Source organism: Mycetomoellerius zeteki, unplaced genomic scaffold, assembly GCF_001594055.1.
Source record: "Mycetomoellerius zeteki isolate Tzet28-1 unplaced genomic scaffold, Tzet1.0 scaffold128, whole genome shotgun sequence".
Lineage (NCBI taxonomy): Eukaryota > Metazoa > Arthropoda > Insecta > Hymenoptera > Formicidae > Mycetomoellerius > Mycetomoellerius zeteki.
Window position 1 is genome coordinate 589736 of NW_017256212.1, and position 25021 is coordinate 614756.

The following is a 25021-nucleotide window of genomic DNA, read 5'->3' on the forward strand; positions in this document are numbered from 1 at the left end:
ATAACTTTTGATCCAGATGGTCAAAAAATTTGAAAAAATTCAGTAATGCCTCTATTTTTATAACAAATTTATTCTCAAAATTTGATCAAGTTCCTATATTATGTTAAATGACTGAGAACCTCCTTAAGCAATTTTTAAATTTCAATAGATGCGGATTAAGCAAAAGTACGTTTTAAATTGAATTTTACTGGATGTGGCCGAATGACTTCGCGCAATTCGTACGTACATAGCTCGCGTTGCCGAGCGAGCAGTCGCTTGCTTAGATAAGATAAGCGCGGTGCGCTTATGTCGCTCGAACACTATATACATAGTAGTCACTAATGTCAAGGAAAACCGAGTCACGCCTCGCGCATATCGCTTACCATTGTATCGCGTATTGAAACGCACTCGTACGCTAGTGTTAGTGCACGTGTCATACCACCTCCTCCGTCGCGTTACAAGTGCAACGCAAACCAATGCCTCATCCTGCCCCCGTCGTGTCTCTCTTCCTCTTCCCTATCTTTCTCTGCGTTCAGCTTGCGGTTATGCAAGCTTATAGCATGCATTGCCAATTTTCTCGACCGGATTGCCCGTAGACTCTCGGCCTCATCTTCTCGTGTTGTGTGCAGCCCCCCTTCCCACAACCACTCTCATCGCGTCATTCTTTAATAAAAAGACAATCTGTCTTCTCGTGCTAGCATCGTATGTAAGTTATACAATTAACTCGTCTGTGGCGTTTGTGCAGAGACACCTTTTTTCTTGTTTTACTTCCGCTTGGCTTCTCTTACATTCTTTTCATCCACTCCTTCCTATACCCAGAACACGAATCTACCGTCTTTTTTCTCTTTTCTTTCGGGCCTCCCAGGTTCCTTTTTTCTTTTTTGCCGTCATGCACCTCTCAGATCTTTTTGCTGATTCGCGTGGCTTCTGTCTTTCCGTATACCTCTCGAAATCTTGCACGCAGGCATGCAATACAGGGCCGTATGAATCCGCAACCGCTACTCATGTCACGTCAGCGTATCGATATAGAAATCAGCGGGTTTCTTTTGTCATGCGGCTAACGCACTTATTTTATTGCGTGCCGTTCCGTGAAGATTTCACGCTTCGTAAATACGTACATGGAAAGAATTTTCTATTAGAATTAATTCTGAAAATCATAGCAAACGTAGTATAACGTGATATTTCGAAGAATTTTATGTAGTCTCTCTGATTTATTAATATTTCTACAATAAATATTAAAAATATGTGTTGAATAAATTTTACTCAAAAGTATGATAAAATTTCAGTAATTTTAAAATGCGCTTGTCTTCGCGCCGAGACACTACCTTTCTGATAAGTTAAACAGTTTATGATTCTTTATTTTTTTTAATAGAATATATGTAGATGCTAAGTGTTAATATATAAAATATTATATAAATTTTATATACAACATATTTTTGACTTGATGTAATCACTCATAATAATTTTATCATGTAGCATGATAACTGATTGATTATCGATGGCGTTATATATTGTTACAAAGACACTAAAGTCGCTTTCCAGCGAACAGTATACAAAATGTCATAATATAATGGCAACTAATCTATAGTGATCGTAAATTTTACAAATTGTGTTGTAAATATTTTGTCTTAAAAATTTACAATTTGCTTAATTTCTATTATGTAGTTCATAAAATACGTTTTGTATATTTAAAAATTTCTAACATTATCGATAATATTTAATAGTTTACCAAATTATTTTACATTTATCACTAAATATGGTATTTGCAGCAAATTTTGCGGTAAAATATAATGAAAAATTCTTTTCGTGTATATACGTACATGCGTTCATACTGCGCGATTTGCATCTATAATCGTGTTGCCTGAACGTTCGATAATGATCAACGAAAGCATATTAATGCACTGGAGATTGCCATATTATTATCGCAATAAATAGTGCAAAAGTAACTGGTGTTACTTTTGCATAATTTATTACTTGCATAATAAAATTAATAATATGCCGTAAAAGTTTTAAAGTTATATGCCATTACGCTTTGACGTCTAGCAATAACGTTGATTAATTAATATTAACAGGAATTTTTATCTATTAATTTTGATCTGTACAGTGAACGAATCAATCGATCCTAGGGTGGCTTTAGAAAATAACACTGCAAATATCATGGAAGCATTTTCGTTAACACTTTTGAGTGCTACGTCTCCGAATTCTGGGAGACTTACTGCAACTTTCCGCAGGGGCCCCGTTTCTCATTTCTAGAAGACGATCTTATTTGTATTAATGGGCGAAAAATGTCATTATTTTCGATTGTAGCAACCACGTTTTTTCCGTATGTAAATCTTTCTACATATTATCAGAAAAAAATAAGAAAAAAAATGAGAAAATTTCAGTTTATTAATTTAATTAACTTTATCAAGTATTAATTCAGTTAATTTTATCAAAGAAAATGAGAAACTGAAAGTTTCAAAACCGTAAAATTAATCTATGGCTAATTTTAAATTCCGTTACAACTGCTGCTTACAAAGTATTATAGATTGAAGTAGCCACTTTCCAATAATGGAAAAACTAATTTAATATAGCAATTAATCACGACACATTATGCAGTATAATGAAATATAAATAATAATTTGGCATATTTTAAATTAAATGACTTAACATTTTCGAGATTATTTGTCTCAATATTTAAAAAACAACATTTATTACGCAAATTAAAATGAACACTGAAACGAGTAGAATGTTTGTTGTCTTTTGTGAAATAATTATAGAATCATTTACACTAAGTGTTTTCTTACTATAACTTGCCTTAGTTCTTGAGCTCTTCGTTCAAGGATATGCGATAGTTACACAGCTTGTGCTATCATGTTATCGGGAAAAAGTAAAACGACTACCGTAATTTTTGTATACTTCAAGATAAAATGAGAAATTGCATTAACGGTGTACGTGTCGACGTTTGAAAACGGCCGTGTCGATTTTGATCCAGTTAGAAACACGTCAAGAGAAAGAAATGATATTAGCTCTAACGGTCTTCTGATAACCGCGTGTATTTTTATTCTAATGTAATACATATTTTTTAAAAATCAATTGCATCAAAAGACGCATCGTATATAGTCTCGAAATTTTATAATGTATGTGGTATGATTAGATAATTTTAAATGCTTATAATTTAAAAATTATTATAGCCTCGACATTTTGGTATTAGAATTTTTATTTCAAAATGATCTCAGGTATCTACCCTTAAGCACTGTTACAATCTTCATCGGACACCTTGTGTATTGTTATATAGGGTAGGCCATTTTAATCAATACACGCGAATATCTCGCCAGGTAAGCAAAATAGCGAAAAATGTTTCAGATCAAAGTTGTATGACTTTGAGGGGAACATAAGAGGGTGTCATTAGTTTGACCTTGAATAGTTGCTTGAAGGTCCCCCTCAAAGCCATACAACTTTGATCTGAAACATTTTTCGCTATTTTGCTTACCTGGCGAGATATTCGCGTGTATTGATTAAAATGGCCTGTATATTATTAAAAAAAATATATCTTTATATCATTAATTCATTAAGTATTTTAAGAAAAAGCTTCAAGAATCAAGTATACATTAATAAAATCTTTTTTATTGAAAATTAACGTTAACTCGATACACGGAAAAAACGGCTATACAATTGCCATAACCAAAAGTCGATCATCAATACATTTTTTGTTTATAAGAATTTTAATACGATTGTAATAACCATAAGATTGGTATATTTCAATGGCTATGGCTGTTAAGATATGTCCCTTGTGGTTATCACAATCAAAATGTATTGATAGACGAAAATTATCATTATTTCTTGTTGTGGCAACCGTAGAGTTTTTTCCCGGGTATAATTTAGTTAATTCTATATATATATATATACTTATAATTTCAAACAGAATTCTAAATATCAAGTGGAATAGGGATAACGTCCAACGGTACAATTTTCGTCAGTGTAACTATCTACCTCTGCATTCGTTGCATGAAATCAACGTGCAGCTGTTTATATGCAAAAGCTGTTCATGTCAAGTGAATCATTATAAGCAATACCGAAGGAGATCCGGATACGAGAATACAGTCGGCCGAATAAGTCACCGCCGTCTAATTTCGTCCATGACCGCGTCCCGCTTGTTGCTAGACAGACTAAGAAAGCGGAGATACATCGCGAGTGTAACAGACAGATCGCGAATGAGAATCTAAGAAAATCGAGGAATATGCGGCTGTTTGGAAGGAATTAGCGAAGACGTATTAAAATGTCAGCTGATGAAAATTCATCTACGCGCTTTGCTAAGTCTTCCTCGTTCCAACATTCTTTTTAAATCTGTCAAGTTAGTTTCTCTATACAGGGTGTTCCGAATTTAAATGTCTAAACTTCGGGAGCGTGTAGAGGATAAACTAAGCAAAAAGTCCTGTAGAGATATGCTTGCTTTGTTTTGAAGAAAATCGCAAAAAAAGACAAAATGTAGTTTTCATTTTTGTACCTTCTCATTACATATTCACGTTACTCATTATTTATTCTCATTACTTATTTGTATTTATTCACTTGCTTAATGTAGATATTGTTCAAAATGTTGGCCTCTTGTAGCAATACAAGCATTGCATTTAGTACGGACAACTCGTATTGCAGCCAAACACTGATCTAGCGATATTTGAACTACAGCCTTGATTTGGTTTCTCAATTGTTCTCTTGAGTTGACTGACGACGAATAAACTTCCTGCTTCAGGACTCCCTAGACAAAGAAGTCCAGTGGTGTCAAATCAGGTGATCGGGGTAGCCAAGGTACTATTCCTCCACGTCTAATTCATTGTCGTGGATAATGTCTGCCTAGCCAAGCTCGAGTAGTTCTGCCATAATGAGCTGGATATCCATCGAGTTGAAACCACATTTCAATTCGTTGCAGATGGATGTCTTCTAAATAATCAAAAAAATTAGTCTCCAAAAACTCAGTATATATGGCTGCATTTAATCTGTTGGGTAAAAAAAATGGTTCTACTAGGACTAGAGAGTCGTTCCAAATTCTGAGCCAGACATTAACAGCAAATTCATGCTGGAATCTATTTTTCCTAGCGTCTGTGAAGTTAGCACTCCAACATTGAAATTCCATAGTTCTGATTATAGTTCCCGTTTCCTTTTGTCGAGACGAAGAGTTCTCTATAATTTATAACAAGAGTTCCGCTTAATAACTATTTTTAAATAATTTTTAAAAAATGGGGTGCTAACTTCTTATCGAAATTCGAGACCGAATAGTTCTGAAGGCTCATTAGCTTTATTTCGTAAATACCTAGAGTTCCTGATGCATAAAAAAAATTTTGAAAAATAAAAAAAATTAAAAATTTTTGAAAAATCAATTTTTAGATACAATAGTTCTGATTAGAGTTCCTGCTTTCTTTTAACGAGACGAAGAGTTCTCTGTATTTTTTAATGCGAGATTCAGTTAATAACAATTTTTTAATAATTTAAAAAAAATGGTGTGCTAACTTCTCAGCGAAATTCGAGATCGAACAGTTATGAGCAGCTTAATAGCTCTATTTTGTGAATATCTAGAGTTCTCGATACATAAAAAACAATTTTGACACACAAGAAAATTTATAAAAAAAAATTAAAAATTTTTGATCACTTCTCGAATTTCGCGTATCTTGAAAATCGTTGATCCAATCGCTTTGTCACCTGATACTTTTCGATAGAACTCGTCGAGAACTGCCCAAAACGATAATCAGAACTACTGGAACTCTTAAAAAATTTTTCGACGTCGGACTTAGAAAATTTTCAACTACCTCTCAAATATCTCATATTTTGCAAATCGTTGGTCCAATCGCTTTGTCACTTGATACTTTTTGACGGAACTCGTCGAGAACTACACAGAACTGTAATCAGAGAACTACTGGAACTCTTAAAAAATTTTTTAAGAGTTCCAGTAGTTCTAATTATCGTTTTGGGCAGTTCTCGAAGAGTTCTATCGAAAAGTATCAAATGACAAAGCGATTGGACCAACGATTTTCAAGATACGCGAAATTCAAGAAGTGATAAAAAATTTTTTTTTTGAAATTTTTTTTTTTTTCAAAATTGTTTTTTATGTATCAGGAACTCTAGATATTCACAAAATAGAGCTATTGAGCTGCTCAGAACTCTTCGATCTCGAATTTCGCTGAGAAGTTAGCACCCAATTTTTTTTAAATGATTTAAAAATAGTTATTAAGCGGAACTCGTTATAAATTATAGAGAACTTTTCGTCTCGGAAACGGGAACTCTAATCAGAACTATGGAATTTCAATGTTGGGGTGCTAACTTCACAGACGCCTTTCCCTAACAGTCCTGGGTTTTTCATGAGCCCATACCTGATAATTTCTTTGATTAATAATTCCTCCTCTTGTAAATGTAGCTTCGTCCGTCCAGATTATTTTTGATAGAAATGAATTATCATTGTTAAATTGCTCAAGAAATCAATTGCTAAAATTCAACTTCTTGAAATAATCTTGAGGTAATAAATTCTGCACTTTTTGAATATGGTACGGACGGCGGTTATCATTTCTTAAAGTTCGGTAGATTCTTTGCCGTGGTAATTGTAATGCAGCTGACGCTATATACAAATTCTGTCTTTCTATAATATTTTGGTGTTAGAAATACACATTTCTATATCGATTGCAAATTTTTTGGAAAACTCGATATCGCTCATCCTTCATCAAAATTTTGCTTACCAAAAACAGTAAAAATCGCGAAAAGGTTACACTCATTGATTATTTCGATTTTCACATATAATTACAGTCTACAGAGTCCTAAATCATGCACATTTTGAATTATGTTGCGGACTTATCTGGTTTCTAAAATATATCACTTCAAAGTTTTCTTTGATAAATATAAATATAAATACTGAATAAGGGACCAATTCCGATGACATATGCTATCAAGATCATAACTCTGAACAACATTCAAGAGACTTTAGCCGTTGCTCGTTTATTAACTTTTTATATAACTCCTATATACTAATTTCCTAATTAAGTTCTCAAATGGAGCGGTTGATCATAATAAATTTTCTGTATAATAGCATCTTTATGATGTTAAAAATTATATCAAAATGTAATAAATGAATGTATTAATGCGTAAATATAGTATAATGTCATCAATTTTATCTATATTAAAGGTGTGCGAATAATTCGAATTCGAAAATTTAAAGAGTAAAAACTTTTAAGTAATAATATCTAAGAAAAATTTGTAATGTAATTCAGGACTTTGTGTTTCATATAATTATATATAAAAATCAAAATGATCGATGAGATACAACCGAAAATACAATCTTATCATGTTTTACCCTAAAAACTTCATATCTTCTTTTTTTTCTAAATTTTCAGTTTCAATATTTACAATTTAATAAATTAACTGTAATGAATAAATCAGCATCTAAATAATTTCTGTCTACTTTATCAATGATAACCATTTTGTTCTCATGAAAAATATCATCTTATCAAAATAAATACACAAGAAGAAAGTTTATTTTTAAATTCTTATGTTCCTTATTGTACCTATACAAATTATGAATATCTACTTTAACATTATAAAAAGAGAGTGTTACTTATACATTTTACTTTCGAAATACGAGCTGCAAATAGCCTTTAGATATAGTCAAGTTTAAAAGTCAAAATGCACACTAAAATAAAATTAAGATACATAAATGATATATTATCATACTGTATTTATCGAAAAGATGAATAACAATATTAAAAATTAATAAAAAACTTTAACACATATTATGTTAATAATTCGTTATAGTTGCTCAATGTTAAAAAATTCGACTATCTCTCTTTTTTTCAAGTTGCGCATAGTTGGGCTATTATAATTAATTATAAGCCGCTGACACGCAATTTTAGATAAAAACAAACATTAACTTTTCAATGGCCACTTTCGCAATGCATTTCTGTTTTAATGCGAATAATAAACTCTTTTACCGTGCATTAAAGCAGTTATAAAGGTAATCAATCGTTCACGAGAAGTGAATATGGAAATTAATTATAGAGTTCAATTCAACAATGACATTTTTCTTTGGATGACTATATTACATAAGACATTTTTAAATGACATATATGGAAACGTAATTTTGTGACTTTGTTGATTTATGAAAGTCATTTTGATTTATGAGAATCATTTTAAAAAGTCACGTATAATTGACTATACGTTTTAAATAGATATATTTGTGAGGTTAAAATTATAAATATTTAAATAACCGCGCGCGCGCGATCTAATCTGATAGCTATCTGCAATTAATTATTAATAAATGAAATCACAATTTTAATAATTTATTTCAAATTTAATAATTTCAGAATTCTAATAATTTAAATAGTTTAATTTGATTACAAGACGTTTTCGTAAATTACATTTATAATTTGTAAATAACTGCGCTCATTTTGAGCCAACAAACGCGTTATCAAACAGTTATCAATTGTATCATTTATAGATAATAACTCTGTTTTATAGATAATAACAATAGATAATAATAATAATACAACAGAAATATTAAAAATTAAGTAATTTTATATCCTCAATCTCTGACAAAAGCAGTTCCAGTCTTTTAAGATGTCGCTTTACTCGGTTGGTAGTCAGAGTTATCGAAGCTGAAAAATATGTTATTAACATCCTTTTGAGAAGGTATGTTTTCAGCGAGATATTTGGTATATTTTATAATTAAATACTAAATGAGTAACATAATGTGGGAACAGCAACAGTGCGGACACCATTCTTATACGAGGGGCACTATTTATATTTTGAGCCTAATAATAAAAAAACAGTAATTTGTCATTGAAAATGACTTTATTGTTTTTCAAAATATTCTCCTTTATGATCTATACACTTTTGCATGCGTTCGAACCACTTGTTTGCACCAATCGACACGAGCATCTTTTTGAGATTTTGTCAGATTATGTGGGATCCAACGAGAACAAACCTTTTTCACGGCTAAATGATCATGCAATATTTTATATATGCTGATGGAACTAATGCCTAAGGTTGTCTCAATCTCACAGTATGTCACATGACGATCTTGCATTATTAGTTTTTGCACAGCATCAATGTTTTCTGACACAACAACTGATTTTGGACGACCTTCACGACTTTCGTCGGTGAGCGAACGGCGATCACGATTAAATTCGTTATACCAGCGTTTCACAGTGGCAAAGGATGGGGCTTTATCGCCAAAAGTGGAAGTAAGTTGATCGATGCACTCCTGTCTTGATAATCCACGTCGAAAGTCGTAATAAATCATTGCACGAAAATTTTCACGAGTTAATTCCATTTTTTCGCTTAGACACAATTTTCAAGTGACTGTAAACAATACAAATCGCGCTCAAATAACAAAACGTTCTGAAGAAGATTATGGTAAAAAATGTCAAACTTTCTAGTGGAAACGTCAAATGGCACCTGACAACACTCAGTGTTGCCAAGGCTCAAAATATAAGTAGTGTCCCTCGTACATGCCATCACTGTGAGGAGATATCCTGGACGTAGAAATAAGTCTCGTAAAGCAAAGGAAATAGATAAAACAAAAAGGTTCTAGAAGTATTTTTAACTAAAAAACGACTATTTATAATTAATCTACAGTTACAAAAATCGATTAAAAATATGTAAACATAAATAACAAAATTAATTAAATTACCTCATTGATAAAGCTCTGACACTAATTTGCAGCTGTTTTAGGTATTGGCACTTATGCAGTTTTAATCTATTCTTTATGTTCTACAATTTGACGTTCGACTTATCTCTGTACGCGGATGATTCAAATTTTTAGATAAAATGGGCAAAGTCTTTATATGTACAATTTAATACTATATTATTTTCTGAGACTAATAGTAGGGGAGACCGGGGATAGTAGACTCATTTTTCAGTTTCGAATTTTTACAGATGAAATTAAGAGACTTATCGAAAAAATTAATTCTATGCCAGTTACTACATACATTTGACTATCTAATATTTTAATAATAAGGAAAAACTGATAATTACTATGAAAAAAATGCATTTTTCTAATGCACTCCATCTGATTTAACTAGCCCTGGGGTAAGATGACTGATGATATGGGGTAATTTGACTAACATTATTAAAATGAAGATTAATGTATATTTTAAGGTACATCTTTGGCTACATAATAACAAAAATTTTATAAAAATGTATTTTAAAGACAAACATATTTATTATAAAATAAAAAATGTATAACTTTGTACTAAATGACAATTTATCTAATCCGAATCGTTATCCGAATTACAGTTATAACAAACATAATACGATAAGTTACCCTTTATGCATTTAGAGTGCCCACACACATGTTCACAAAATTACCCTTTTAATTATTCTTAATATTTTCACATTATTATTACTACTTCTATTACACTTAAAAGTAATTTTACAAAAGAAAGAAGGATGTATGAACATATGTATATGGATATGTTTCATATATAATTATATATGTTTATGAATATTTACACATGTTTATGTATAAATGTTCATAAACATATATAATTTATTATATTATGTATGTTTATACATATTTATACATATTCATGCATGAAAAATTTTTTATACATGTAATTTAACTATTATTACTGGTAAATAAAGTTGATAGGGAGCGATTGAGAACGATAGGATTTCTATTAATTTGTATCGCGTTTTCTATAAGTTTATATCATTTTCTATCGTTGACTTCGCGAGCATCAGGATTGATTGGATATGAATCCTATCGTGTTTTATCGGATTTTGTAAGATTTATACAAGATTCCTATAAGATCTGATTCAAATTAATGAATTTACGAACCAAATTTCATATTCAAAACGATAGGATTTTTCTATCGTTCTCTATCAATGTTTTTACCAGGGCGTAGTGAATGACAGATTTTCTAACTTAACAAACTTTAACGATTAATATTTCGATTCACAAGGCAGAACAATGCTTCTTTTTGCTAAATTCGTTCTTTTCGTGCAAAAACACGTCGAATGAGCCTAGTTTTATCGAGATTGGACGTGAGGGAACTAAACTTATAACATTTACCACTGAGGTAAATCTGAGGTAAAGTTTGGGAGTAGATACTATCAGAGTCGTCACTATAAATTAGTCATATAGCCCCGTATTGTGGTTAGCCTACTAGCCCCATCCGTTCATTTTTTAAAAACATTAACAGTATACGATGACAAAGACAGATAAACAAAAAAAAAATCTGTTGGACTTTATTAAGTAAGAATTACGCTTACTATCTAAATGGAAATAAAATATCTCAGACAATTATATACGATTGTAAAACAAAAACTTTAAGAATAAAAATGTTTACTTAGGTGTACGATTTTTTTAAACTTATAGTATAACTTCTATCATAGATGTGTTAGCAACGAGATGTTACAGCAGACTGAGCAGCAGTCGCTGCTGCGTGCTCAGACGAGTTTACGCGTGTCTCGCGCGATTTGTTTGTAACGTAGCCTCGATTGTTCTACTTACCCCTATAGTTTACTGACCCCGGTCTCCCCTATAGCTTTTGATCAGTAAATAACATTGAAAAAAATAAAATAACTTCAAGCTTGTGTAAAGTGAGTGTAACAGCATTCCTTGTGTGTGCAAAATGTTTCCATGCAATTGCAATATAAAGAGAATGCAATATAAATATTAATAACTATAATATTTGATGCAAATATCGGTTTACTATCTGACAACATGATCAAGGTCTTCATTCGCGAATGTATTCAATGTAGTAACCTTGCACTCTTGAACTATACTAAAAAACTCAGGTTCAATAGAAATATTACGTGTGCACGATTTGAAAATACTGCAAACACATTTCGCAAATGTATGTGTAAAAGTGAGTTTATTGAAAAGAAATCGTTTTTGCAAGAAAACGAAAATAATCTGGATTATGATTACCGAAAAAAACATACATTCATATTGATTAACCAATAACATATACAGGTATAACACAGGTCACTGATAACCAACACACCAATGAATATCCTATTCGTGTAAATTTCATGTTAACACGAGTTACACACGAGTTAGTAATAAATACAATCAGAGAGGATTCCTAGTACTCATTATCTAAAAAAAAAAACGCATCGCTATCATGTATGAGCTTACGTGAAAAAAATATATATTCTAGATAAAATATTCTATACTTATATAGAATATATAAACATTCATAGTCAACTATTTATCGTGTAAAATTATGTGTAACAGATAGCATTACTAGCGAAATATTTTGCATTTGAAATAGATAACAATTAAAAGCGAAATAATATGCGCATTGAATCGTATCTACAGATATAAGATGTCTCATTTTAAATAATATATTAGATATCTCGTTTCTTAATGAAAAAGAATTTTATTATAGTGTTTTGAAAAGCTCTTGAGCTTTTCGAGAATATATAATGAAAAATAGAAGGTTTAATTTTAAAAATTCAAAGTGACCTGATCTTAACGACGCCATTCAAGGTCAAATCAATGATATATTTTTATGCCCCCCTCCGAACCATACAACTTCTGTGTGTTTGAAATATTTTTCCGTATTTACCATAGTTTTCGAGAAATCTTAATGCATTATTTAAAATGGGACACCCTGTATATCACCAAATAAAATAAATAATGTGAGATTATAAGACTGCATTTTATAATATAATTATATTGGCTCGTTACACTCATCCGTGCTCATCAGTGGACAATGCGTTTATGATAGAAATTCATTAACGCAAATAATAGCTTGAACTTGGAACAAGCAAACTCACGTGACTGCACACATTCCAGGAAGATATTATAGACACCAATTAGAGTCCCAAGCATTAATCGCGCACGATATATCTTTGGCAGATTGAATATGTCGTAAAAATAAAAGTAGAAATAGAATCGCTTTTCTTGTCCGCAATAAAAGATCATTGAGGTTGAAGTGATTATATATATAAATATAATATTGATTTTAGTTTCTATTATAACAGAAAATTATACACATTAGAAGAAGAAATTGCAAACAGCTTGTAACAAACATTTGTAAAATAGTATTCAATCTTTACAAAATTCTTTTTTGCAGATTTGAAAAAGTGTTAAATTTTCTTTAGTATGTGGTATACGCGATAATCAATGTTAACACAATATAAAGAATACTTTTTCATAAATGTATATGCAACTAATGTAGTACGATACGGTATTTTGATATCGGTAGATGATATTGATAGCAAAAAGACAACAGTAAAGCGCGAGAATCTAATTACCCAAGTTAATTGACTGGTATTGCCGCCGTTGCTCAACACTACTCAACAGTGCATTATTCCGCGTGACACGGCATTTTCTGTCGGTGCTAATTTTTTTGCTTGCATGCGTAAAAGGGCGGATACAATTGACTGGAAAACAAAACTCACCGGGTTTCTAACAGTCGCATAGATTGCGTCGATACAAATGATTTTTAAGATGTGGAATATTGTCACCAATATGTTGGCTTTTTCACGCAAGTCAATAGCAATAATCGTCACGCTCGTATAAAAAGGTAATTTTTCCACGCGAATTAATGTTTCATGAGACGGAGCACGTGTATCGTATGCAAATAATCTCGCAATACGTGATGTGTTGATGAACTATGTGCCTCATATTTCCTAGATATGTGCGATACAAGTGCTCTGCCATATTTGTGTAAGGCTAAGTGCTTCTCGTGTGTTTTGCATAATCATTGAATGCATAATCATTGAACACAGGAGTTGACAGATAGAAAAGCTCTATTTTTTCTCAATATATTAATTTCAAATACAGAATATTTTACTAGAAATATCAGTAATTTAACTGTAAATTAGCAGAATTTTAAGTATATCGAAAATATTATATGTTAAAGCCTAATAATCTTTATTAAGATTAAATATAATCTAAATCATTTGTCTTTCACTAACAGAAAAAATTTTAGTATTTGGGACTATAATTACATGCTATTATAGCTCTAATGTTAGTGACAAGTATTAAAAAAAGTTTCTCTTTTTCTTACAATCAGTGCAGTCTCAACAATTCGGATCTGGTAAAAGCATAGAATACGTTTTATTCTTTTGCGTTTCCATAATCCGTTTTAATGTCACTCATACTTTCTCGAAAGTAGACATGAATTTCACATTCAAAGATTATTCGGTTCATTATAAGGTGCTTAACGGAACTGGTAGTGTCAGTTTTAAATAAACCATTACACGCGCACGTTCTCCAGGCAAATACTGGACCTGAATGAGGCCATGCAACACTGCTCGAATCTTTCGCCTGCTTGCTATGAAAAGCATTTTTGTAATTTTTTGTTAGAGCAAGATAATATACTTCTGATATAAATTACGTTCACCATGATGTTGTTCTATTTACTAATTCTGTGTTTAATCATATTTAATTTTTGAACATTCAACTTTAATTTAATAATTATTAGCACGATCAAACTCTTAATCATACGGAATTATTATTTAAGTAAAAAGTATCGTTATCTTTGCACGCGTTGCCTGAATATATAAGTCGCCTTTTATTTGTTCCATATAAGATAACTTTTGAGGCTATTAATCTCAGTCTTTTCCGCGTTTAAACCGATTTCTGACTTTTAATTTATCGCTCGAAGAGAACGTTATGCCATCTGACGTATATGTTACTAACACATACCTAATTTTACATCGTATTATTACAATTACAGATCCTTATCTACTAATACAGTTTTTGTAACTTAATTGTTGAAACTGTTTAATTTGTATAATGCGCTTATGCACGTTAAACAGTAATATGTTGCATAATGACACATACCTAATGGCACATACCACAAAAATATACATTCAGAACTTACGTAGCAACATTATTTAATCTTTGATTTAAAAAAATTATAATCATATCCTTTATTCGAACATTTATTTAAGCTACAAAACTTAGAATTTTTCCATTTTACTCCTGACAATTCTACATGCGTAGAACGTGCGACACACTTATACTACTGCGTATACTTATTGTTAGCGATATATCTAGTGCATGATTAGAGTGCACTTGCACAAGGTCAATCGTATCTCCAGTGATTCTAGCACGTCATAAGTGGCTAAGATTCAACGTGTGATACACGATAGCCTCGTGATGTATTAATGATCCATAATGACGTTATCCAACATATTCTCAATAAAAAAAAGAACGAGACTCGTTCTTTTGACACAATAAACTTTATTGATTCTGTTAAAAAGCAACATATACATATATATACGAATACTGAAAATTCTCTCTTATGATATTTACTTTATTTACCGAAAAAGCGTCAAAAATTCTTTGAAAAGAATGTCTACTTGTCATTTCTATTTTTCATAACTAATGCATGTCTTACTTACTTACTAATTTTTTCCTTTTTTCAAATTTATAAAATTTTAAAATTGTTTTTAAATGATAACTACAACAAATACACCACGATAGATGCAACAGAAAGATTAACATGCGGCGAATAGCAACATTAACATGAGATTATTTACACATCACGTTGGTGAGCGTTGCATGTCTCTCGGTTATATCATCATATATAATATATACGTCAAGTTGGACCGATCGTAAGTGCTAAGTATCCGTCTAGCGCGTGCCAAAAGTATCCTCGTCTGGGATGTATGAAAATATATTTTCGTAGCGCGCAGCGTGAGACGATCACTACTCGCTCGCATGCAAGAACAAGTGTGCACACACTTTCCTATTAGCGGTATCACGATCGCGTTTTTTATGCAACATGATCACAACTGCAGCAACTGACCGACATTTATTCTGTACAAACTTTAAATTATTTATTATCTTTATATAATTAATAATTATGTAATTGTATTAAAATAATTAACACTTATGTAATTGCGTTAATCAAACGATCCAATTTACTTCACTAGAATTCATACAGCAAACAAATCATTGATAAACCGGCAACTGAGGAGCAATCGAATGCATTTTTATTACGCGACACAGCGAGTTCATCTTTTTTCTCGATATCATTATGTCAGCATGCAATTATCATTAAATTACGACATAATTCATGCTACACTGTAATTGCGTAAAACTATGTCGGTCGCGGTAACGAGTTATTAATCATTTCACGACTTGAACTTGAGAACATCGAATATCATGCCTTGAACTTTAAACTGATGTATATTTATACGTTGAAACAACGTTATATTTTTTAAAATCCTAATTATTTCTCGCAAATAATCAATCAAGTATTTTATTTTTAATACATTTTAATTTTTTTATTTTTAATTTAATTGTAAAAAGAAGTTAAGTTTATATTAATATAATAGTTCTTTTTGTGTAACATAAAAAATTATCTCAAACGCAATAATTTAATTAAGTGGCATCGTTGTAATGTGCTTATTTTACATTCGTGCTAATTGCAGCGGCTATATTGATATGTGGGAGGCAGTTAACGTACACCATACGCACATTAGTATTGCTGATTCATTATTTACACTAAACCGCTACCTCTGCCGCAATTACTGTTCTTATGGCAAAGCATTCTTACTTCTCCACAAAGAGCGTCATTAATCTCTGACACGTGTGCAGAGGTGTGGACATCCGCTATTTAAGTGAGTGTCATTCCAATGCATTTAGACTTGTCAGACACTCGTGATATGTCAAATTAGTCAATGAAAAGCACATATCTTTTTCCAGGAAGACAAATGTATTTTTCATAAAATTCATGTAATTTTAAATTACGTTTGGGAAGTTTCAGAATTATATATTAAGTTAAATTAAAATATGTACTTTGATCATTAGCCCTCGCGATAGTTTTTTTTGTGTTTCAACTGACGACTCAAGCACTTTATATTCTAATGTTAATATATTATTTCTATACGTTAATTTTACCACACAGTATTTGATACTTGTATGAATTCATATATTTTATGTGTTTGGCTCACATTGGCTTTGTATCCTTATGATTTCATGTGTTTGTTAGTAACAGTGTGTAACCATGCTTAGTAAAGTGTGAAGCCATTAATCGTCTTCTTGTTCATATCATCGTCGTTAGAATGTCGCTTTTCGCGTCGACTTAAATGTATTGTAGCTATTCAACCGAGGAAAACAAGATCGTGATTGCATTGATTCTTTGTGATATTTATTTCAAAACGATAGCGATAAGGATTAACAATATAATGACAACAAAATATTTATTGAGCAACGACTAATTAGAGAATCTGTAAAAATGAGTTAGATGATTCGATCATAAATTATGATATGATAACAATAATTAATAAAAGTAATACTAGTATGACTGATATAACTATATAGATATAACAGTTATTCGAAACATGACAAAAATATATATAAATATACAAAAATAATAAGAATATAACAAGCATCCTATGTAGTAATAATATTTTTAATGTAAAATTTTCCAATTAATAAAATTCATAAAATCATATTCGATTATGAATCTCATTTGTAACAAGTATTGTATGTGATTAGATTGTATGTTTTAAAATCATAATCTATTTTGAGAGAGAGAGAGAGAGAGAGAGAATTATGTACTCTATTTTTTTAATAAACTAAGCGGCTTAAGCGATTTATAATGGTCAGATTAGAGCAAATATCAGTTAATTGGCTGCTAACACATTATATATGGTCCTTTTGACTACTTAAGCATTTCACTCTCTCTCTTTCATGAATTTAATTGAATACATAACTCTAATCGGAAATATTTAAATATATCTGGTATGGTAAAAACTTTAATTATTAAAATTAAAAAATTAAAAATTATACAAAATTATTGAAGCTACAGATGACAATTTCAAATCTTCTTTATGAATAGGACAATCTAAATTCGTAAGAAAATCCGTGATTGAGAAATAACTTGATTTGAGACATCAAAATGTAACGAAAAACACATTTCAAAATTAAATTTTTAGACAATATTAAATGAAATTAATTTTTAAAATTCTATTTTTAACACACGCAAACTTACTCAATAAAAAAGATATAATTATGACACGCGCGAACACATAGATTGAAACTAATGACTTCAGCCTCACGCAAAAATACGTCATACAAAGTGATATTTATACGAGGCTGTATCATGAGCTTATTAAATAGCGCATCACGTACTTGATTGCGAGATCTGCAATGATACTAATCGTCAACAACTGCTGTTAAATGCGACACGGTGCAATAGTAAAGTTATAAATTTAACACTACCGCAAATCGTTCGTTGATCGTTAAATATCTCGCAACGGTTCTGGGCAAATGGTCAGTGATCCGGAACCAAAGCAATTTACGATGGAGGAAGGAAGGTTTGTCCGAGTATTGATTATCCACGGTCATAGTTAGCAAAAAGCATGGTACCTTTCTTTGATCACTTGCCTTAGATCGCTTCTTACTCTCTTCGGGATAAAACAGGATCTGCAGCGCATACTTTAATAATCCAATTAATTGTATCTTTTTACATTTCAAGCTTGAGTAGCTTAAAAATTCTTATCAGAATATTGAAATGGTTTAACGAATACCGATCGATTTTCTCGTTTTTAATGTTTTTCAGACAACCATTTATAGGTATCATTTTTACGCGTAGTATATCTTTTTAAGAAGCGGAAATAAAATATCGACCTTGAATGTACTGAAACCAGACGTAGTGGCAAAGTTCATTTTCGTTTACGTTGGCTGTTATCCAATAGTAAAATTTAGCAGTCGGAGAGTTAAGACGAGTATGTAATGACGACTACATACATTATACTGCAGAAATATCCAGTAACGATTCCTGCTTGGCACGACAGTTCGCATATCTACTGCGGAGTATTTTAAGTGGCAACGGTAATATGTTAGTTTTGTACGTCAGACAGCTTCTAATATAGTCGTATATGTGAAATGTATTATTGGTAACTCTCCATTTAGGTCCCATAAACTAAATATTTTTAATTTGTCGATAATCCTTTAGTAAAATGCTTTATCAATGAAGTGAATAATGGAAAGTAAAAAGGTTCATCTAAGTCATTTATTTATTATTTATATCTGCACATAATCCTTACTTGTAAGCAATATTATTTCTTATTTTGATTGTGAACACTAGGAAAAATGGTTTAGTTGAAAATGGACAAACCAGAAGATTCTGGTTTATCGATTTTCAACCAAACCATTTTTCTCAGTGAAGTTATATAAAATCATCAATTCTTTTTTAGCAACATCACTGTTCTAAACAGAACTTTCGATGCAAGAAAAAGATCTTCAGGTGTAGAAAATCATCAATAATGTTATCCATGTATTATCCACTTTGACATTGCGAACAAGAAGCTTTTCTGTGAAGCGTTTCGATGAATACAATGGAATTAAAAATGTCGGATGTGCAAGTAGAACTTGCGAATTGTATTTTAAATGTACCATCGCGACATTAAACAGGTTCTCACATGTTTGCATGATTTTCATGACACCGCAAGGTATTATCTTCAATGATGAGAGTAAATGTTTCTTCTAAGATGAAAAAACCAAGATGTTTCATCTCGATCTTTTTTATATCTTTTTCAAAGTTGTCTTCACGTGTTGCGATAATTGATTTTGCAATAATTATCGAGTGCTTTATAATACTTATCATGCATCAGCTTGCATCAAAATATGTTTTAAGATAACTTCCGAGAACGTATTTTCTTATAGATGTCAGGTACACGCGGGGTTCATATTGAAGTTGGTAAGGCTCTTGAGAGAAGGAAATAAACACGTGCGATTCATAGCCAAAATTTAAGTAATTTAAAAACGAAAAATAAATTATTTACTGTAATTCCTTCTGCAAATATTTCTGTTTTACATTAAATATACAGTTCAATATATGTAACAGACATTATAAAACAATACAATTTCTTGATTTAAAAAAATCGTTGCAATCTTTTAAATCACAATAATAAAGCTTTCAATTTTCAGTAAAATTATAATTTCAGTACTTAGACTTTTAGTATTTACAAGCTATTTTGATGGTTTATATCTGATATCCATAAATGTTTAAGATATCTTCTTGTTGCTGGTTCCAATTAAGTTTGTATCAATTTTCGAATGCATAAATGTGCATACAATTTACACTTTAGTTTAAATGTAATCAATTCTTGTTACTACTCCATGGAATTCAAAAGCATTGTCAAGAAGTAATCAAATCTAATTACGAATTTTGTCAATAATTAACGGAACGTGTTAAGTTTCAAAAATTTAGTAATTATATATAATTCAAGGTGGAAATAAATAATATTTAAATAAAAATGGATAATACATTAAATATATAATTATAGATAGTAAAATTACATTCTGCGCGAAATTCTGACGAATAATTTTCGAACGATGAATTATTGAGGCTATGAGAAAAAAAAATTCGAATTAATATTTTATAATATTGGATTTATCATATATACTACTTATTTCTATTTTATTACTATTTATATAATAAAAAGAAATAAATATTATATATAATACTTATTTCTTTTTATTATATAAGTAACAGATACAAAAATCTTCCTCTTTAATTTTAAATATTTTATATTTAACATCATTATAAATTATAATATTTATCATTCATTGCTATATAATAATTTTATTTTTAAAAATAAACATATTTTTTTAATATTTAGATCGCATTTAATATATTTCTAAATCATTAATTTAAAAATTAAAATAGAAAATTAAGATGTGTTTGATAGTATTTTTGTCAAAAGTATTACATTTTTTTATCTTAACAAAAATATTGAAAAATGTCTTACCTTGTAAAATCCAGTGTTTAGTAGATTCCAAAAAACCATTAAATTTGATCCTCGAGTCTATTTCACAAGCATAGTTGGCGAGAATGCGAAAGATTCGCTCTATCTTTGTGGGATTACGCCACACTGTGAAAGATTTGTACATCTCCTGCAATGTATATATCAGTAAACTCGAGAGACCGTCTGAAATACAAGAAAAATTCAAACGTGAGAGAAATATATTATGTGAGCAGCACGTATTAAATAAATACATGCATGGATATCTAAACTAAAAAAATCTGTGAAGCGGGTTAATAATGGATTTAAAGATAAATGGAGTCTTAAAGCCAATAGAATCGCGGACAATAGTTCTACGACAGTTACGTTATGATATATTAGACATTGTGGCAACCAATGGTGGCGCATCTGGTAGTTGTAACTCCGCCTACTAAAGACTCGTTTTTAAAATAAGGAAATGGCCCCTTGCCTTTCATGCCCTCGACACTCGTCTACTCTTGAACACCAATACTGTCCTACTCCCAGTTAATGTCGATAGCTCCCTTTTTCTCCCTCTACCGCTGAGAACCCGATATGTACGACCCAACGGAATAGACAACGGCGCGATGCAAGTGCCGTGCCGCTGGAACGCTTGGTGTTGGTTCCCTCCTTTTACGCGCCCAGGTGTATCTGGCCAACCACATTCTGCTGTGCGCGCGTGTGCACACGATGAGAGCGAGAGAGGAAGAATAGAGAGCGATGGGGGAGGAGCCGAGACGAGGAAGGGTTCCGGGGAAAAGGACGAGGAACCTGTCGATATGGAGAAGGGAATATCGTATGTGCAGCGTGCCTTTTAAAGTTCGCGCGCAGGTACGTTTTTGGCCCATTGAACTATAATACTATCTAAAAGAACATTGGCCATATATTCCTATGCATGGTGGAATTAATAAGGTGAAACATTGCGCATAATGACGGTAGCAATACTGAAAATAATCAATCAAATTTCCACCATGTTCCTATGTATCAGAGTTTACTCCGAGAGACATTTTCCTTAGGTTATAATATTATATATTGTTGTACTCTTTATATGCATAGTAAATGTTTTATACAATTCTTATCAAAATTTTGTTACGTACTTATGAGCTATGCATAGTACTGTATCTGTAAAATAAAAATCCAAACTTTTGACTGGAACTGAGAGAGGCACCATCATTTTGGCAGACTAGTGCTCTATGCAAAATTATTATATACTATATCAAAACTATATCAACTGTATTATTATATCTAATAACTGTATTATTATATCAACTATATGCCGAATATATTTATCGTAATATTTCTTTTGCCAGATTTTTTGCTTTATGTATAGCGATATAAAACGGACATTATGAAATAATATAATTTTTTTGTGAACATAAAAAATATACAATTTCTGAATACAATTTCATGAAACGATACAATTTCTTATACATAGTACAATGCCTGCCGTCATATTCCTATCAATATAATACTTTGTGACCACGTAATATATTGACTGAAGAATTAAGGTTCTTCTTTCGTTTTTTAATTCGCCTTGCATCATAAGAGAACGAAGCAAAGAGGAAATTGTTACCCGGAAATTCTCTCATTTCCGTTCTCCAAGCATCTACTGCTTACCACGAACTTTCACCGTGCGACGCCATTTTGCATGAGATGCACTATAATACGCATATAAAGGAGAACACCGTAACACGTATATAGCAATCGTATATAGCAAATATATTTATTATTAATCCTTAACTCTGCAATCAATTCTGAACTCTGAAGCAGTCACATGAATCATGTATCGTTTAATCTTTATCAAATTTAATATTTCACATCGTTTTGTATATAACTCATATTTCTTTGATAACTGAAATTATTAACTGTAAAATTATTAACAAATTAAACAATCAAATGCTGTAATTTTGTTTAACAAACAAACATGGTAATATGTATGAGTACACTTATTTAAAAAGTTTTTATACATACCTATTATTTCGAAAATATATTACGAAAAGGTTTTTAAAAAGCGACGGTTCAAAAATTAAATTCAAGTCATTTGTTTATCAGAAGCACATGTAATAGTTTATGTTTATATAATATTTTAATAAAGATTTTTAAGTTAAGTTTAGCTACATATATATAAAGAAAGAATAGAGAGAGAGAGAAATGAGTATTGAAATTATACTTCAATTTTCGAATCACAAAAAAAATTATATTAAAATATTAGCCAGTTTATGTTACACATAAAAATTTATCTTCATATCATCAAGATTTCCCCATTTATATAAGGAATAATATAATATTAATTATATAAACATTAATTATTAATTTCATAAACTCTTATATGTATGACTCCTCCCTCTCCTGTTATGTAGGGAAGAATTGCTGAATGCGTAGGTGTTGCTGAAATCACCTTCATGAATATTTTATATTATTAATTAACAGGGATGAGAAATTACTTTAATCGTTATTTTTTTATATGATAATGAACAATTTGGTAATGACGTTGCAATTTTTTATGACTGTCTGATAACTAACTGCACACTAAAATTGTGTGCTAAGATTAGAAAAGTCACTTTGAAAAATAACTTTTTACTATTACGCGTTTATTTACTGAAAAAAAGTTATTTGTAACGAATAACGAATAAAAATTAACGCATAAATTAATAAACGGAATCAATTAATAGTTTCATATTATTAATTATTTTTATACTTATACATAAATTTAATACTTTTAAAGGAAATATGATTTAAAAAATCCACAGATACGATTTAAATGACCGGTTACCTAAATATCGTATCTTTTTTGCAGTATTTTATAAAAGAACTTATAACAAATTAATTTGTCATTGGTAAAAATTTAAATATGTAATAATAGATGCCTGAAAATCAAGCTACAATTTCCAATATTCATTTATAAACAATTTATAAACAAATTTATAAGTATTAAGTCCTTTTGCAAATTAGTACACAAATAGAAAATATATAGAAAATATATAAAAAATATCTTAAATGATATGCATTCGGTAATTCTCTACTACTTTGTAATTCTCATATATCAACCGAAAGGAAATCTACATTATCACAGGTTTTAATCCACTCTGTTGCTACGCGATTCTCAGTAATCTATGCTCATATTATCGGCAGGTACGATTACGTAATATGAGGAGCGTTACAAACGATATCATTTGGTCCCGTGAACGACACGACAGGATGGACGGCTGTTGTGCATATTTCGTCACGATACGTTTATATTCGTTTCTTATCTGACCGAATCCTTTCGCAGAAGAGAAACCGAGAAGTGTATATAGTTAAATGCGGGACTGTTGAAATAAGATTGATGATATTTGGATGTATCTCTCTAAAGTGAAGAAAGAGTTCTTATATTGCACGATGATGACAACTGTTATGAATGACTGTCCGTACTCTTTGATTATATATTGACTAGACTGTTACAAAGAAACATGATCCATTCGTGAAACACTAGCCGGCAGAGATAATTTCATATTGTAGTCGTATAGTTATATTTAAGGTATCTTTGGTACTGGCCTTAATTTTCTTGCTATTCTCGTAATTCTTTTCATATCTTTTGGATCCTATTGTTTTGAAGTTAAATGGTATGTTTAAAGTCAAATCTAGCAAACAAGCGCAAACGAACAACTTGCAATGAACAGCTTCCAATATAGGATTGGAAATAGTATAGCTTTAAGAGAAGTGTTGTAATGAGAAGCATGTTCTACATCAAAATTCGAAATCAGTATAGGTGTTATCATTCATTGAGATATCCTTAGAAAATCAGTAAGATAAATAAATACGTTACTTTTAAAGTCCAAGGCAAAGCGCGCATTTCTAAAATAGAAAAATATTATTCTTAAGATATAAAATAAAAATATTATTAAACGCAATAAAAGTAACACATAAAATATAAAAACAATCTTATCAGAATTACTATCGGCGTTATAAAGATATGTTATCATAAATAAATAAAGAATATGCATTTAATATTTACTTTTTTTACTACCTTCTACAAACAAAAAAAATAAAATATTGTGTCAGACAACTACCATTTGAATTGAATTCTTATGGTTGCATAAAAAAACTGGAAACTCAATATTAATAATCTATTGTATTAATAAAGTTGCTCTTTTTATATGCTTCATCGCGACAAACATCTATTATATGTCATACCTATTATACTTATCTTATCGACACATTGTAATTAGCTTTAGATCATAAAAAAGTAATAATTAGCTTTGATCTGTTCAGCTAATAAAGATAATTATGTGAATCTTGTAGCAATGAATTCTTCGATTACACGAAAGCTTATTAAATTGGTATCGTATCAGTTTCGTCCCTA

General features: G+C 30.7%; 1 protein-coding gene across 1 annotated transcript in view; it reads right to left on the reverse strand.

Moving 5' to 3' along the window:
• The window catches only part of dsx (transcription factor doublesex), an 84413-nt gene that overhangs the window by 24224 nt on the left and 35168 nt on the right, over positions 1-25021 (reverse strand). The window contains exon 4 of the mRNA XM_018461811.1: positions 20668-20847. Coding sequence (XP_018317313.1) covers positions 20668-20847 — 180 coding nt within the window. The remainder of the gene's footprint in view (positions 1-20667; positions 20848-25021) is intronic.